This window comes from Danio rerio, chromosome 5 (genome assembly GCF_049306965.1).
Source record: "Danio rerio strain Tuebingen ecotype United States chromosome 5, GRCz12tu, whole genome shotgun sequence".
In the NCBI taxonomy this organism is placed as follows: Eukaryota; Metazoa; Chordata; class Actinopteri; order Cypriniformes; family Danionidae; genus Danio; species Danio rerio.
In genome coordinates, this window is record NC_133180.1 from 8,708,212 (window position 1) to 8,727,426 (window position 19,215).

The window sequence follows — 19,215 nt, forward strand, 5'->3', positions numbered from 1 at the left end:
TATAATGCTAGTTATAGAGTTTTGCTACAAGTTTTTATTGTGTGTTGGATCAATTGGGTAGCTTTACATTAAGACCTATTTAAAGTTATTTAATACCTACAAGACAACATTTCAGTGAATTTAAGAATTAAAGTTTTTAAAATTTAAGACATTAAGACTTTGTGAACACCCTAGTTTACACTTCATTTTAATGAACAATTCGAGCTATAGGCAAACCATTAACACAGCATTAGCCAAGCTTTTTAGCTCAATAAACTACTAATTAGCTTCTTATTAATAGTTAGTAAGGTACAGTTGAACCCTCCTGAATTATTACCCCTCCATAATATTTTTCTCCCAATTAATTTCTGTTTAACGGGGAGACTTTCAACACATTTTTAAACATTTTTAATAACTAATTTCTAATAAGTGATTTCGGTCACACTTTACAATAAGGTTCATTAGTTAATGTTAATTAATGCATTTACTAACATGAACAAACAATAAAACAATACATTTACTACTGTATTTGTTCATGTTAGTTAACGTTGGTTAATGAAAATACAGTAGTTCATTGTTAGTTCATGTTAACTAATGGTGCATTAACTAATGTTAACAAGCATGAACTTGAATGTTAATTATGCATTAGTAAATGTTCAATTATGATTAATAAATGCTGTACGTGTTGTTCATGATTAGTTCATGTTAGTAAAAGCATTAACTAATGAACCTTATTGTAAAGTGACATTTAAAGGCTTAACGTTAATTAGGCAACATAGGATAATTAGGCATAGACCTGCACAATATATCGATTGAGCATCGATATCACAATGTATGCATCCGCAATAGTCAAATCAGTAGATTTGCAATGTTGAGTCGGGATTAAAGATGTCCAGAAACCACCGGTCAAAACACAAGATTTGTGAAGACACCACAGAACTGAACCATAACAGAGTGAAAGTTTATCACCTGCATGTGTTTTAAATTTAAGAGAGTTTAAAGCATTTTAGTAGTGCATAGAGGTTTAATAAATATTAATTTTATTGAACTATTTGTATGACAATTTCTGTACCTGAATACGGCTACTCTCTCCAGAAAACTATATGGCATGATTTATTTCACTTTAATATTGGCTCCATTGCGTTTATTTATAACTGTAGTTTGTTTAATATTTGTATATAATAAATTACATAGAAAAATATTTACATTTCACTCCAATACAAAATCTTCCCAATCAATCTAAAGTAATGACTTTGCAAATAGTGATACTGGTGAAATTTAATTTACATCGCAATGTATATCACAGTGAAAAAAAATATTGCAATGTCAATTATTTACAATATTGTGCAGCTCTAATTAGGTGGGTCATCTCAAACTGTGGTACGTGTACCACTAGTGGTATGCCGGCTTCCTTCTAGTGGTACGCGGAGGTAAACTAAATAATGAAAGAAAGAAAAAACACTTTTAACCCTTTGACGCTAACGATTACACTGTAATCAGCACCGGCTGTTCCCTTAAGCGTATGATCACATCTGTGTGCTTAGAATGTTTACTGTAGTGCATCGCGTCATCAGATGCTAAAAATCCACCTGCTTTGGTGCAGAGCCAGAGAATGTGTGAGGCAGCGTTGATTGCGGATAAGCGCTAAAGAATCGATTTTGCAGACCAGTACTGTTGTGTTGGCATTTCAGTTACTACAATCTCAGGAATCTTCCCATGCTGCATCATTGGTAGAATAATTCTCAGAAATGTATTACAGAAATTTGTGTTCGTAGTTGTGTAAAATAATGTATGTTTTCGATATGTTATTTGTTTTGTAAAGCGTTATTTTTGTAAAGTTTGTTTTGTTAACCAAAGGTGGCTTTCGGTTAATTTGTTACCTCAGATTTAGGCTAATTAATCTGGATGTGATTCAAATGTCTCGAGACACAAATCAAGCAACTTTGCCATGCTTGAAGCTTGGAGCTAAAATAATTAAAGTCTCTTTGCACGGTTAACAAAAACTCCATTAATTAATCTGCCTCGTCATTATGGTGGTACTTGATGAAAGAAGTTTGAGAACCACTGGTCTAGACAATCTAAAAAATATTGCTTAAGGGGGCTAATAATATTGACCTTAAAATGATTTTTTTTTAAACTGCTTTTATTCTAGCCAAAATAAAACAAAGAAGACTTTCTCCAGAAGAAAAGATTTTATAGGAAATACCATAAAAAAATTCCTTGCTCTGTTAAACATCATTTGCAAATTATTTGTAAAAAAATAAAATAAAAATAAAATAAATAAAAATCACAGAAGGGCTAATCATTTTAACATTTTAACTATATGCATCTACAAACATTGTGCTACCTTAGTAGTGCCCTTGAACTGCTCCAGATCAAAGTCGAAGTGTCTGCAGAGCGCGCCGGCGGTGAACAGAGATCTGAGCAGGGCCGCTTTGGTAGCAGCCAATGCCATGCTGTTCGTTCCCTCCTGATGCTGGACCTTTAACTTAGTAAGAGCCCCATAATAACGGTTAAAACAGGCCCACACAAACTTATAGTTATGGGTGACTTTATTCACGATCGCACCCAAACAGCTCACACAGTACTGGACAACCTGTAGCAAACAGAGAAAGAGAGAAAAACACTTGTCATATGAAAGTTTGCAAAAACATTTATGTCACTGTCGATGTTAATATAAGAACACAGATCTTCACAAGTGCTGTTTAACAGAGATGCTTTTTTTAATGCACGTTTTAAACATAAGATTTAATAACTAATTTAATTATCTTTTTGCCATGATGCTAGTACATAATATTTGATTAAATATCTTGCAAGAAACTAGTATTCAACATAAAGGTTCAACAAGGTTAATTAGTAGGAATGTACCAAATTTTCGGCCACAATTTTTTTGTTGTTGCTGAAAACGGCCCAAAAGTCAATTTTCAGTTTTCAGCTGAAAGATTTTTTTATATGCGAAACAACATTGCTGAAACAGTGTGGTGTTATGATGCAAACAGAAACCGCAGCTTGCATGTGCTTGTCTGAAGCAGCATGTCTGCAGGTAGGATCGGGAAAGGTCCACGAGCTAGGATTTAAACTCGCGGACGCCCAGAGGGTTGCCGCACCATGTGCCGGCACACTAACCACAAGGTTATTTTATTCGAAAATGATCCAAAAGGCAATTTTCAGTTTTCAGCTGAAAGATTTTTATTACCGAAACAACACGGCCAAAACAGTATGTTGTGATAACGCAAACAGAACAAATTCGGCCTGCACCTGCTTGTCTGAAGCAGCATGCCTGCGATGTGCCTATTTGATCTGTTTGGATCCTCTGCACTTAATGATACATGTTATAAAGATCGTTACTTGAATGCGTAAATAAAGCACAGAGCACGCTAAATGATCAAGACAACAATGAATGCGGAGAATCTGCGGTAAGGGGGAGCAGCGCAAGAGAAACAAATCAGTGTCAGGTTGCTTGAAAGTCCTTAAGTTATTTAGGTCAAATGTGGGAAAAATCATTGCGGTAAAGGCTTTCATTAAGAGCGGAACACCAACTTCTTAACTCTCACCCTTACCCAAGAGCCTTTTTAAGTATTTCACTGTCATTTCTGGCAACATACGGCAACAGGCACTGTGGTTGCTATAGTTACATAAACAAATTGTAACAAACATATTAACTTTAACATATATGATTAACATATAACTTTAATATTAATTTACATCCTGATTATAGTAAGGTTACACTGTCATAGCCATGAATTAAATGCTGCTAATAACTGTCAATTTCTTTCGTTGTTTCTGCCTTGCTTTCCTTTTTTCTGTTATTTGGTTTCAGCCAAGAATTTTAATTTGGCACATGGGTTAATTAGGCAAGCCATCTTGGAAGTGGTTTGTTGTTTAGCCAATCATTTAAACTTAATAATAATAATAATAATAATAACTTAAAATAATAATTTCATAAAGGGGATAATTATATTGACTTTAAAAATAATTAGTAGAAGGTATTAATAATTTTAAATAATAATAATTAAATTAGCTTTTACTCCAGACAAAAAAAAAAAGACTTTCTCTAGAAGAAAAAAATATAACAGGAAATAATGAGAAAAAAAATCTTTGCTCCATTAAACATCATTTAGGAAATATTTTGTAAAATAAAATAAAAATAGTCTTAAATCTCATCAATTTTGAGTTATTAGATTTTAGTTTTTTTTTCTGATTGTGCTTTTAATACTAAAGTAATAAATTTTTTTTTCGTAAAATTTTTTTGCTTGTCTATAGGATTAGTTTTACTTCAGTTTTACTCTTAAGCGCATAAAATTAAGTCAAAATAATTTAAAATACAAAAGAAGCAGCAAACACATAAGGTAAAAGTTTGATTCAATTTTTTATATTATAGTAAACATATATTAAATAAACATTAAAAATAAACTATGCAACACCAACAAATGCACAACAAACAGGTAGTTAATTTATTTTATAAATAATTATACAAATGAACAGTTTCACCATTACTTTAAAGATAGCTTCAAGTATTGATTGTTGTTTGCCCAATAAGTAAATCGAATGCTAATTCTGTAACCTGAATTAAATATACGAAAGTGTAACGAAACTTGAAATAATGCGTTACTTTATTGTTCATGATTTAGAAATTTATTTTGTTTTTGTAATTTTGTTGTATTTTGTATATGGTTTGATTTGTTGAATAAGTTGTTGGAGACTTTAATTAGGATACCGAGATTGCAGAGCCTACCATGTATATGACCCGTAAAGTAATGGATGTAAAGCAAAGCACGCCTAGCATGAAACGCTAGGTGAAACACGGTAAAAAAAAGAGAAAGAGTATAAGGCATAAGGCTGCTTCACGGATTCCCTGTTTCTAAGTTTTAGCTCCTGGTTTAAGGGAAAATTAGGTAATTTGGGTTTTGTTTAAGATTAATGTTTGATTGTTAATGTTGGCTTAGTGTTTTAATTTTCGGGATTCATTTGTGTTTGTTTGTTTATTTTCTCTTTAGGTCTTACGGTGAGTTCTATGGAATGTGACCAATAAATTAAACGTGAACCATCAGTGAAAGACTTAATTATCTTTTAAATTATCTTTTAGGATGCTACAAATGTGTTATTTAGCAAATCACTTACGGTCATGCCATATTTTAGGATGAGCTTCATCAGGTCTTCTTCAATGGTGGTCAGGAAGCTCTCGCTGGGATGATCCATCAGAGGAACCACCAGCTCTAGGATTTTTGCAACATTACAAATCACCATGAAGTCACTCTGAGACTGTGGAGAAAAAAACAACACATCGTGAATAAACACTGAAAAGTAGATAAATGAACACCTCCAGGCTAGGCTTCTGCAGGTATCAAATGTTCATGTTGTGATTAATTGCTGAATCTTTTATATCATGATATACAAAATCATCACGATATTGACCTAAGCTGCAAAAAAGGTACATTAACAGGTATGATAACAAAAAAAAAACTATTAGTATTATTACGTTATTAGGCATTAACTAAGAAATGAAGATCAACTAAGATTATTAAGTGTGTTCGCAGTTGTTATTACATTGACTTTAGTTCAATTAACTGATGTAAACAAATGGAGTCTTACTGAACAAAGTTAATGAACAAAAGTCATATCATGTGCATATAGCCCATTCACTAGGAGTGTACAGCCACTAGATGGCAGAATAGCATCATATAAATCACAGTGGTAGTTGAGCATGTGCTGATGGAGAGAGGAAGCGTGCACTTACACTGCACTTGGTGGTGAGGTAGGGCTGCATAGTCATAGCATGCTTGACCATCAGCTGCGCTCTGATCTTACTGAACAGATACAGCGTGGTGATGCACGCCACCAACCGCGTCGAGTTCACACTTTTATGCTCTGCACACACACACAACAGAAAATCACAATCAGTAGGAAACCAGCAAGAATAAATTGGCAAGCTTGTTCTGAAGATTTTATCGTGCATTCATTTATTCATTCCCTATTCAATCTTTTAATCAACAAATTGCTGAAATGCAACAAGAAACACACACACTCATTCATATAAACGCACACACTCGTATATGCACACACTAATAAATAACTAACACCCTCTCATCTTTGAAAAAAGCAACAAGTGAAGACTTCTAGGAACATTTGGGTTGTTGTTTAAGATGTTTGCTGCCTACTGTATTATTCTGTTTGCAAATTCATAAAGCCTCTACAAAATAGGTTTCCAACTCAATTCCTGGAGGGCCGAAGCTCTGCAGTTTTGCTCCGACCCTAATCAAACACAGCTGATCCAACTAATCAAGCTGCTCAAGACTACTATGGACTATAATGCAGGTGTGAGTTAGAGGTGGTTGGAGATAAATTATGCAGAGCTGCGGCCCTCGAGGGATTGAGTTTGAGACCACTCCTCTAAATAAACAAGATAAAAGCTTTGTTCTACTGACAAATCTACTCCTTGGTTTCCTGACTGCCAAGTAAAAAAGAAAAAAGACTTTTACTTCACTTTTGTTTTTGTTTTGTTTTTTGTTTGAAATATTTACTTTTGCTATTATACTAAATGATTGTTTGCGATATTTTAAGATATACCATTTTTATTTCATGAAAGAAACTATTTGAAAAAAAAAAAAAAAAAAAAAACACACATACACACATACAAACATACATACATACATACATACGTACGTACATACATATATTTCAATTTTATTTTTCTCTATTACTACCATTATATATTTTTGTTACAGTCTGTAGTTTTGTACTCTCTTACTGTACTGGAAGCTCCTATTATGCCTAGTTTCCACTGACTGGTACAGTATGGTACGGTTTGGTATGGGTCTATTAACAATCTACTACTTGGTTTCCTGCAAAATGAAAAAAAAGCACTTATAAAAATTTTTTTGTTTGTCTATTTTTTTTTTCCTGTGAAACATTTTCTATTTTTTATGATACTTTAATTTTGCAATATTTTAAGATATAATATTATTTCATTAAATAAATTCTATTTGAAAAACAAAAAAACTGTTAAATTTTAATTTAATTTTTAAATTTGGTCAAATTTATTTTTCTTTATATATTATTATCAGTACCATTATAGAGTTTTGTTCCCGTAGTCCATTTATGTCTGCAGTAAGTTTGCATTTTTTTACTCTGACTGTACTGGAAGCTCCTATTATACCTCCTTTCCAGTGAGTGGTACAGTACAGTACGGTTTGGTACGGGTCACCTTTATCAAGCACGTGTGTATCTTCAAATATTTACATATCCTTTCTTACATGCTTTTATATTTTTGTATTATTTTATTTGCCCATTTATAAAGCCTCTAAATGAACAAGATAAGTTTTGTTCTACTAACAATCTACTACTTTGATTCCTGTTGCCTGACAGCAAAATGACAAATAAAAAAAGACTTTTACTACAATTATAAAAATGATTTCTTTTTTTTTTTTTGCTGTGAAGTTTACTTTTTTGTAAACTGAATATGAATAATAGCTTAATTATTTTTGTAATATTTTAAGACAAAAATGTTTTATTTAATTAAAGAAAATATATTTGAAAAAAAAAAAAAAATATATATATATATATATATATATATATATATATATATATATATATATATATATCTGTCACATATTTGTTTCTCTATTTTTGTTATCACTACTATTATATATTTTTGTTCCTGTTGTCCAGTTGCACTAAATTTGTATTTTTGTACTATCTGACTGTACTGGTGCGATACGGTTTGGGTCACCTTTATCAAGCAAGTGTGTATCTTCAGATATTTACATATCCTTTTTTATGGGCTTTTATATGTTTGTATTATATTATTTGCACATTTATAAAGCCTCTAAATCAGGGGTGCTCAAACTTTTCCTACAAAGCTAAATATATTAAATTTAATTATAGTCATTTTAACAATTGAATAATGAGGCATTGGAATCAGAATGTGAAAAAGCATTTCCTAAATAAATAATAATAATAAATATTAAAGAAAAAAGTGCAAGGTAAAAAAGTATTAGAGACTGTGATATCTGCTACCAGATCTATTTTTAGCTGTCAGAGAGACCCACATGAAAATATACTAGTCATTTATAGTAAACTATAGTTTTTTTTAACCACACTGACACGGACACCTCCAATAGTGATAGAGATGTTGCAAAATCAGCTAAAATGTTGCTCGAATTGGTTTTTATGTATATACATTTCATTACCAAATAAGATTGAGGTCATGTCCATGTGCTGTCCTATAAGTCGATGTATTGATTATTATGACAGGCCTAAGTATAGCATTTCAAAAAATAAAAGCTTTTTCCTTAAGCACTCTGTTTTTAATAATAGTGCATACCTGCAAGTGCCTCCTCATATTTGAGGATGTGCTCCACAAGATTGTCAACCAACTGCACGCAGGCCTTCCTGGTTGGCTTATAGGACGAATCCTCCTCTGACTTTAAAAGCTGAAGAAGTTGTAAAAAGAAGAAATAAGTGAATTGAAGCACTACAATTCCAAACTAGTGGACAGACTGGAATGGATCGGAGTCAAAAGCACTTACGTTCTGCAGGAGCTGCTCAAACCAGTCATAGCCAGTGTCCTTGCAGGCAGAGACCTGAAGCACAGAGAAGAAGAAAATCAGCCTCTATTTTAACAAAAAGACATTTTTATGCTAATGATTTACGTTTATTTCAAAACTACGGGCCAAAATTAAATCCAAAAAAATCCTAAATCAAAATGCTTTGTAGTAATTATGTTGTAGTTTATTAAATAAAAGTAATTTTGTAAGACTTTTTGCTCAACAACTTAAATTATACGGATTAAAAACACTAAAGAATGAAATAAACCTAGGAGTCTGATGGGTTGGGATTGAGAGTTGGCTACATCCTAATCTAATTACTAGAGGAAACACCTGTCATTTACTGCATTTGGAAGGAGGCTGCTGCTTTGGTCCCTTTAAAATCCTATGGTTGGCGTTTGGAAGGAGTCTGCTGCTTTGGACTTTTTGTTTCGTTTTGATATATTCAATTATTTTATCCATCCAACATTGCTACACTACAATATATATATTTATGCATTCACCTACATCTGAAACTCCCCTCGTTCCTGACAACCACATTTAAATATTTTAGCTTTAGCTGTTTAAAACTGTTTCTGTAATACATTATGTTATATGATTTTGGCTTTCTTGGGTGTCCCTCTTTTTTGTTACGTCCTTGTGAACACGCATTTTATTCAAAATAGAAAGAAAATCTAACAAAATCTAACTTTTTCTATTTTTCTTTCACATGAAAACTAAAAATGCCAATCATTTTCAGTCTGGACACAAGGCAAATAGACATACTGCGTTAAAGTTTTTTACTAATTTCACATTGCAAGACACTCATTAGCACTTGAAAACGATGATTAAGAGTCCAGTTCACATGTAATTAAGATTGATGCATTGCGAATAGTGCAGCAACTGCATTTCTCATTGCTAATGTCTCTTCAGAATTTTCCTTGATGCAGCAGCTTGCATTTTTAAAAGAACTATCCTTTTAGATGTCTTTTTTGTAAATGTTTGACATTTTTATTCACTTTTTGACATCTAGCACTTTTTTCAACTAGCTGAAATAAACTTCAGGACGGTAGTGTTTATGTTAAGTGTGAAAAATGTGAAAATATCTTAAGGGTCAGAGAGGAACTGACAAAGCCTTCTAGAATATTGTAAAAAAATATATATATTAATAAACCAATTTATTTTGAAATTGCTACTATTTTAATGTACAAATCACACTATTAACAAACCATTAATTAAGATTATTAGCTCAAACTCTGCATTTGCTGCTTATTAATAGTTAGCCATGTGTTTAGGTATTGGGTAGAATTAGGGATGCAGAATAAGATCATACTTGATAAGTACTAATAAACATTTAATATCTTAACAATATCCAGGTAATTGGTACTTCAACTAAAGTGTTAAGGCTTGTACACACCAGGACACTTTTCATTTGCGTTTATTGTCAGCGTTTTTGAGACATTGTTTTGGATTCAAACCCAAGCGATTTTCACTGGCATTGTGCAGAAGAGTATGCAAAATCCCTCATTGACACTAGATGGCGCTACACAGCTTTAAGCTTCTGACACCCGCTTGTAAGACAGAAGAAGGAGAAGAGAGGAAGTTGACACACTTGTTGTTAAAGTTACTGGCGATTCGAACAAGCATGGATGATTCAGCAACTCCAGCTCTAGCGATGAAGAAATGATTATTGTTTACCAGTGCAATAAGCAGCTCCACGTTCATATCACCTCTGAGCATCTTCTTCAATGTGTGCTCACATTGACAGTCTTGCGCTTGAGCACCCCCAAGTGCTGTTTACGGTAACTTCAGCAGGCCCGTGCACATGAACAAAAGTGCTGATCTGATTGGTGGAGAAAGCACGAGGCATTTCTTTAAAAATTATGACGCTTTTACGCCTGACGTTTTGGTGTGTATGATCCCATTGCCGCCCTTTATTTTGTCACAAGGTGTTAAACGTCAACGGAAAACGTGAGCAAAAAGCATCCCAGTGTGCACAGGCCTTTAACCAAAAAATATAAAAATAGTAATATTGGTATAAAATAGTTCAGTCCTCTCTGATGGGACATTCACACCAGACGCAGCTTGCGCAGATAAATCACGTTATTCAGACGTAAATAACCTTGTGAACATTGAGTTTACTCGCTTCATTCGTGCATTAAATTCATTTAACAATAGACATGGATTTGCATCATGGGCAGGACTTCTGTCTGCCCAGTGACTCAAGTTTTGCTGCTAAATGGCTAATATGGATTTTATCGAGAGAGTAGCTGTGCTTCATATGCTTTAGGAAGGCTGATAAACAGCGTAGATTCATTGGGCGCCGTGTCTGAGTCCACTAGATCAGTGGTCCTTAACCAAAGCGCTGCGCACCGGTACTGGTCGTGTCTTTTCTAGAGTTTGCACAAGTTCATTATTTCCAATAAAGGTGCGCAGTTTGTACACCTGATTGGTGTGATGCACTTGTGCCTTCCAGAGCAGACACACCCAGTTGATGCTGGAAGCACACCACGAATCACAGCCGATCAGCTTCAGTTTGCATGGAATATACACATTTCAAAACAAACACAGAACACCCAAACACTGCGGTGCTGTATCAAAGTGACAGCAATGTTTTATCAGCTTGTCATCCTCTGAGAAAACAGTTGATGGTCAACCCCGCACCCACCCCACTGGTCCGCGGTAAAATTGTCAAGAGTTAACCGGTCAACGGTGGTAAAAAGGTTGGGACCACTGCACTAGATCCTTTAGGAGATGCACCCAGCTCTGTGAGTTCATCAACTCCTCCAGAAGCTGCTCCTGGATGATGGAAACTTTCATTGGTGCTTCCAATTGAGCCAAGCCCAGTTTAATGAATTGTTGTCTGATGTTGGCAGGAGGATTTCCTCTTGGGACACAAACAACATGCGCTATGTCATAATCACACCCCTACAAGAGGAAGCTCCTGATGGTTAATACAGCATGTATGTCCGCCAAAGTTTAGATTTTCCAACTCAATCGATTTGTGCGTCAAACGCACAAAACACTCAATCCGAGCCACTTTATTCACGCAAATTCATTTGCTCTGCCTCATTTATGAGAACTGTCTATACATTGACTTAATATGTAAATCACTGTCTCTTGACGCTTCATCCGCGACCGGTGTGAACGCAACTTATGACGGTTCCACTCTGCTAAGCATGTTATTCACATCTGGCTGGTGAAGATAAGACTGTGATTAGACTGACCACATCAGTGATGTTGAGAATCTTCCTATTCATCGTCTCTTTGTCGTGGTTGGGTGTGGGAGTAAACCACAGCTTCTGGAATGTTTCATTCACCAGTTTCTGCAAAGAAAGAAAGACTGTCCGCTCAAACATGCAACACTAACAGGACACAAAACAACCACAAAAACAAAAAGAGCTGAAAGAAAAGCATGGTTGCAGCACCTTGATGCCTTCCTCGTCATTGACCCTGCGGATCATCTTTACACACATCTCTGTGATCTTGCTGAAGTTAGGCTGCTCTAAACAGATGTCCCTCAGAATCTTGATCACCCTCTTCCTCACACTGATACCGGTGTCCTGAAGAGATCACACACAGGATAGACATCAGCGTTTCCCATACATTGATTTACTTGCAGCAACACACCATAACATTAAACCCACCACAAACATACTATCCAAAAAGCTCGGACTTTGTTGAATCAGCGTGAACACTGCATGTTTCAATATTAAAATAAGTCACCGGTGTTTTAAAGTTTCTTTGGGGGGAATCACCATCTTTTAAAAGCTTTCAATTAAACTTAAATTGTTCAAATTGACTACCCTTTCGTTATGTTCATGGCTGTTTTTGCCTGAATGACTTCTATTATAATCACATTTGCAAACCCATGACAGCATATAATCACGCATTTTGATTGTTGGTGGTTTTCCTTGTTGGGAAGAGGTCAAATATGTATACTCCATATAAATTTTTATTTTTTTTTGCACTGTAACTGATGATCAACAGGGGCAGCACAGTGGCTCAGTGGTTTGCACTCTCGCCTCACAGCTAATAGGTCGCAGGTTCGAGTCTCAGCTGGACTAGTTTCTGTGTGGAGTTTGCATGTTCTCCCCATGTTGGCATTGGTTTCTTGTGGGTGCTCCGGTTTCCCCCACAGTCCAAAGACATGCCATATTATATGAGTGCATTTGTGTGAGTGTGAGCGTATAGGCGTTTCCCCAGTACTGGGTTATGGCTGGAAGGGTATCCGCTGCGTAAAACATATGCTGGAATAGTTGGCGGTTCATGCCGCTGTGGCGACCCCTGATAAATAAGGGACTAAGCTGAAAAAAATGAATGAATGACTGATCAACAGTAAAATGACAGATTTGACCTCTTCCAAACAGAAAAATTAACAACAATGGTTCATCCTTTTAACATCAAGACTTTTTCATAAATGTGTCTCACATATGTGTTCAACTACCTTTAAATAGACGTAAAGCGAGCTACGTAAACTTTTAAAATGGCAAACATTGCTAACAATGCAGAGAAACTCAAAATTTACATGCATAACAAAAGGCTCAACAAAGCTGCATTTAACTTATCAAAAATACAGTAAAAAACATTGATATTGTCCATTTTCATTACATTTTTAAATAACTGTTTTCTATTTGAGTACATCTTTAAATGTTTTGACATTTTTTTGCATCATTACTCCAGCATTATTACTGCCTTATATACATTATTTATTTTATTTCATTTTATAGTAGGGTGAGGCTAAACAAATTCATTGTCACAACATCGTTCAGAAATCATTCTAATTGGCTGATTTGGTGATCAAAAATTGTTCAATTCAGTCTTAGGGCTTAAATAATTTTTTTATTGGAAATTATTATTTTTTGTGTAGTACTGATTAGGCATGCATGGGCCGGTATAAAAACAACCTTAGATAAAAATATTAGTTTCACAGTATCACGGTATTGTGATTGCTGCTCTAAAATCAGTTCTTTTTAAATGTCTGGGTTAAAAACAAAAACTTTTTTCCCCTTTGAATACAATATATTTTATTCTTTGAAAGATGTATGATATTTTGAAGCAGTAAACATGTCAGGCTAAATAATTCAAAAGAATCAGTGACTTCTGCTGTCTTCATTAGTTTAAAAAACACAGATTTCTTTACAATTTATTGTAATATTTTAGATTTTTTTTCTGCTGTAGCTACTGTTCTAAAAAACAACAAAAAATGTAAATAAAAAAATCTTACTAATACCTTAGGAACGCTTTTACTGAAAATTTTGGCAGTTTTAACCGTTAACCTTGACTTGTCCAAACTGCGGTATACCTTGAAAAACGGTTATCGTCACATGCCTAATACTGATCAATAGAAAGTTTAAATAAACAGATTTGACATTCAAACTACTGTCACTTGTAATCAATTCAACACATTTTTTACAGAAATCATCACACACTTTGCTTTGTTTATATTTTGCTGCTTAAATTGTCAGAGAAACAGTGGTCATACCAGTATCCTCTCGATGAGCATGTCGTAGTACTGCTCCGTCAGCTGAGGTCGACTCAACACAAAGCGTCCCAGCAGCTCGACCGCTGCTTCCCTGACACTTGTGGAGTTATCCATCAATCGCCCGTGAACACCACGCTGCATATCAGACTGCACGAAAATAAATATAACACAACACTCGTGAAAACACTCTCAAGTTGGTTTACGTTTTTGTTAATAAAGTGTTTGTTCAGCTGCAGTTCTTACCCTGGCCAGTATACTTGGGTCAACAGCCACAACCTCGGACAGACACTTCATGGCTTTGGTCCTGACAGCTATGGCGCTCTCCCCTAACACTCTTAGAATCTACAAATAGTTTTTTAAAAAGTGATTTAAAATGAATTGCACACACAAGCGTTAAAACATTGCTCCAGATGCACAATCTCATAATTGGCTGTGCTTCATTAGCTGTGTTTTTGTTACCCTTTGAAATTGTGAATTGAAAATGCACCCAATAAAATTATTATTAGTAATAAAAATTATTTTTATTATTATTATTATTATTATTCACAATAGCTTTTTTTTAAAGCCATTATTGAACTAAATTTAATAAATACAGAATTAACTTTAGCTGTATGACAAAACTGGTTTTTAGAGCTGCTTTAACACAAAATTTGATTTAATCATTGTTTACAGTTTACGTTACTTCATTTAATACTGTGAAGCTGCTTTGAAACAATGTATATTATCATAATAAATGCGCATTAATAAAAAAAAATTAAGTAGTATCACAGAGAAATCTAAATTGTTTTAGTAATAAGTTGCAATGATTTGTATGAGTGACCACTCATCTTTATGTTTAAACAGATTAGGTTAAAAGTTCAAGCCTGGGACACGCCAAACTGCTGTCAAAGAAGAAGCGGTGAGAAAAAACAACAACAGTGTTATCACCTTATATATATATATATGCTGCGTTTTGTCCCATTTGGGCTAAAAAGCTTATTATATAATACAAATTTTGTTTTGTCAACATTTAACATATTTTACTTCATGGTAAAGCAAAAGCTGCTCATTTTCACTGAATATATACAAATAATAAAACAACTGTTTATAAAATCACAGCTAATAATTAGAAGTCTTTTTTTCTTTAGCATTTACATTTTGACTAATGAATTGACTTGATTTTTTTTTATATTTTCTACATGCAAAGAATTCATGCTTTACAAAAAGTATACATTTTCTATAAACAAAATACAAAAAATTGATAATAAAACTAAGAAATATGATTCAAGAAAACATGTATAAAACAGTATTTTGTATATAAAAACAGTTGTTTTATTTTTTTAGCTGATTTAGACATTTTAAAAAAGTTTTTTCTTATTTCAAATTATTATTATTATTATTATTATTATTATTATTATTATTATTATTATTATACAAGACAAATTGCATTATATAAAACACAACACCCATCTGCTCACCTGTGTCAGGTAGATGTCAAAGCTCTGAGAGAAGGGTCTGGTGGAGGCCAGGTAGCGAACAATAAGGCAGGCGTCGTCATAGTCCACAGTGTCTGAATTCATCCTGTCACAAGTTTTAGAATAATAATGCATTTGATTGGTAATGTGCTTTTCTTAAACCCAAATCACTACAATAGAAGGTATTAAACACAAAATTGTGTTTAAAAAGTATTTGGCATGAATACCACCGTTTAATCATGACAATACAGGCTGGACCGAGACAGTGAATGTGAGATGCATTCATGCTTATCAGGTGCAATAATGTGTGCAAAGGTGTATTAATACCTGAGAGTAGTAAATTGATTAGGAGTTGATTTAACAACGGAGTGGAGGAATTTCTTGCGGGTTTCAGCGCGCTGCATGATGTCTCCTGTGGCCTGGAGCTCTTTGGCGTGCTGTGCCCCGTCTGAATCATCCTCCTTCTGATTCTGACTCCTCATGGCCTTCTCGGTCTCCGTAGTGCAGTCTCGGAACCACTGAGCGATGTAAAATTTACGTGCAAACTGCAACACAATATCAGATTGAGGAACGTTAATGCAGAGGATTATGGGCAGAAAAGAAGGTAGAGAAAATGCATGTACCAGAGTAGATCAGCTCTTTAAACTCAAGCATACTATTAACTAGTGGCAGACTAAAATACCTGCAAGCAGTAAAATGCTTTGTGTCTCAAACGTCTCAATCATTCCTATGTTTTATTAGTAACAGCAAAAAGATTGTAAGATCATTAGCACAGCAAGAAGGTTGCCGGTTCGAGTCCCAGCTGGGCCAGTTGGCATTTCTGAGTAAAGTTTGCATGTTCTCCCCCATTCCGGGTGCTCTGGTTTCCCCCACAGTTCAAAGACATGCGATATAGGTGAATTGGATTAACTAAATTAACCGCAGTGTAGGAGTGTGAATGCGTGTGTGGATGTTTTTCAGTACTGGGTTGCAGCTGGAAGGGCATCTGCTGCATAAAACATATGCTGGAATAGTTGGCGGTTCATTCCGCTGTGGCGACCCCTGATAAATAAGGGACTAAGCGGAAGGAAAATGAATGAATATAAGTCACTTACTGCAAGAGCAGGGTCTGTTTCTGCATTCTCATCCATATAATCCAGCAGAGCTTTCTGTAACCGCTGAGTCTCATCTCCCTCGGTGTTCTGAAAATACGAACGAGGAGCATTAAATAACAAAAGCATCTGAAGTCTTTAAAATGCAATCTGTATACATCAGTATGTCTATTTAAAATACAGGTTCTTGTACCTCTCTGATGATGCGTTCTATGGCTTTCTGGTCCATCCTGCTGGTGACAGAATCTTTTCTCAATCTGGCTGCTACGGTACCGAGATAATCCAGCGATGCCACTCGCAGTGCCATCTCTGTCTGCTTATTACTGAACTGATGCACCTAGAGATGGGCCGAGAAGTAGAGGGCAAGGGTCATTGGAGGGAAACTAAACCTTGTGTCAGTGCAAACACTGTTGTATTATTTTCTTATACAACTCAAAATGTGATAAAAAAAAAAAACTAAATAAAACATTACAGTGGTCTCTCGATATTCGCGGGGGTTACGTTCTAAAAATAACCAGTAATAGGCGAAATCCAGAAGGTAGACAGCTTTATTTATTACAATTATTACAGATGTTTTAAGGCTATAAAACCCCTTACTACACATTTTATGCACTTTTCTCTCTCGTTTAAACACTCTAAAAGTTCAAATGTTTGTAGAAAAAAACTGTTCAGTATTAAAGAATGAAACCAAAGATCAACACCTGTTGTCAAACATTCATTGCTGTCAGAAAAAGGTTCATCAAGCTTTTTAGCTTTTGTGTGGATAACGTTGGCATCTAGCAAAATGCATTTTTAAGCTAAAGCAGACTCCACACCAGATGCACCACGCACATGACAGTTGGAAGAAACGCACACTGGATGCTGGATCCACTGGATGGATTTAAAATTTAATTATTTAGATGGTGCTTTGTGGTACGCCCAATATGAACAGTGTCTTTTAGTCATAGCGGGGCATTGCAGAGAGCCGCTGACTTGCATCGCCGGTGTGCACACCCTGATATAAACCTATGTTTACAATTCTAAAATGCATGGCGCTTTGTGGCATGGCGCATCTGGTGTGCGACCCCCTATACAATGGTCTTTGCTGCAGACACTGATGCCGAGGTCAGACTGCACGATTTTCAAAGTAATTGTTTGACAGATGTTTTCTCACTGCATGACTATCTGTTTTGTCGCTGCTTTGTCTACACTGCAAGATGGATCGGCGACAGGAGGTTTCACACTGCATGACTTCACAAAAGGAGAATCGCAGACAACTTTGTCCAAACTACGTTTCACAACCAAAAACACGTAGTATATCTTTTATTTACTACATAACGAGAAAAGCCTTTAATGGGGTAGAAAATGTACACAATTAAAAAAAACATTTCGACCCGATTGTGGAATTGCTCAGATGACACGTCAAACAAACACAGTGCTCCTGTCAAATTTACACTAGTTTTTCCTCCATTTCTTGGGTCTAAATAAACCAAAAATGGGCGCTTTTAACTTCTCCCCCAACCTCCCGCTGGCCTGCAGGTACCCCCCTACACTAGTGAATGCTGCTCTCTCATTGGCTGTGGGTAATCGCCAATGTTATTTTCAGGTTAAAACTCATTTAACAAGACATAATTTGAATTAGCGACTATCTCACGCCAAATATCTCACGGGCATCGGCGACTCATCTGCGATTCTCTCAGATCACGTCTCTGTTCATGCTGTGTGACTGTCACTCGCGTTAACAAGCACTGATTTGTTTGTGATTTCAGGCATTTGTCGGGGATTTCTCAAAACCTGTCGGCGAGTCAAAATCGGGGCTAATATCATACAGTCTAAACTTGGCATTACAACTCTTTTGCATCCTTGTTGAAACTCACACTGCTAGCGATCAAAGATTTATTTATTTTTTTAACAAAAAAAATCTGCGAAACAGCGAGGCTGCGAAAGGTGAACCGTGTTATAGCGAGGGACCACTGTACTGTATACCATGCATTCCTAACTAGATTGTGTTTGCTTGAACAGTCTTGACAGAATGAACAAACGGTTATGATCAAGGTTAAGATTAGATGTTTGTGATTATATTTTACATATTCAATTTTTTTAAGAAAAAGAGACCTCTAAAAATTCTCATTTTCTATAGAATAAAAAATATTCCATAAAGATCTGATATAAAAAACAATGTCATTTAAGGTTTCTTCTTTTTTTATTCTAGAAAATGAATATTGATTTTAAAAAAAAAACAAGGTTTTATTTGTTGTAATTGAAAATTAAATATTTTCTTGACTAAATCTTATTAACAAAAAATTATATTAAAGTCTTTGTTAATCATAGCTTTTTGTTGTTTTATGAAAAAAGCTCCAAACTGACAACATTTTCATACTATCAGAAGTTTAGAGAACATATAAACACATACAGTTGAAGTCAGAATTATTAGCCCCCCTGTATTATTAGCGCCAGTTTATTTTTTTCCCCAATTTCTGTTTAATGGAAGGAAGATTGTTTCAGCACATTTCTAAACATGATAGCTTTAAAAACTTACTTGTAATAACAGATTTATTTTAATCTTTGTCATGATGACAGTAAATAATATTTTACTTGATATTTATCAAATCACTTCTAAACAGCTTAAAGTGACATTTAAAGGCTTAACTAGGTTAATTAGGCAGGTTAGGGTAATTAGGCAAGTTATTGTATAATGATGG

At 34.8% G+C, this 19,215-nt stretch overlaps 1 protein-coding gene across 2 annotated transcripts in view; it reads right to left on the reverse strand.

The window, feature by feature from the left end:
- The window catches only part of nipbla (NIPBL cohesin loading factor a), a 94,271-nt gene that overhangs the window by 26,818 nt on the left and 48,238 nt on the right, over positions 1-19,215 (reverse strand). For both annotated transcript variants that reach the window (XM_009301188.5, NM_001246284.1), the window contains 13 exon segments: positions 16,728-16,871; positions 16,538-16,624; positions 15,771-15,988; positions 15,447-15,549; positions 14,233-14,331; positions 13,990-14,136; positions 11,933-12,067; positions 11,732-11,830; positions 8,508-8,561; positions 8,303-8,411; positions 5,717-5,847; positions 5,101-5,241; positions 2,327-2,575 (listed from right to left, as the gene is read on the reverse strand). In XM_009301188.5, coding sequence (XP_009299463.2) covers positions 2,327-2,575; positions 5,101-5,241; positions 5,717-5,847; positions 8,303-8,411; positions 8,508-8,561; positions 11,732-11,830; positions 11,933-12,067; positions 13,990-14,136; positions 14,233-14,331; positions 15,447-15,549; positions 15,771-15,988; positions 16,538-16,624; positions 16,728-16,871 — 1,716 coding nt within the window.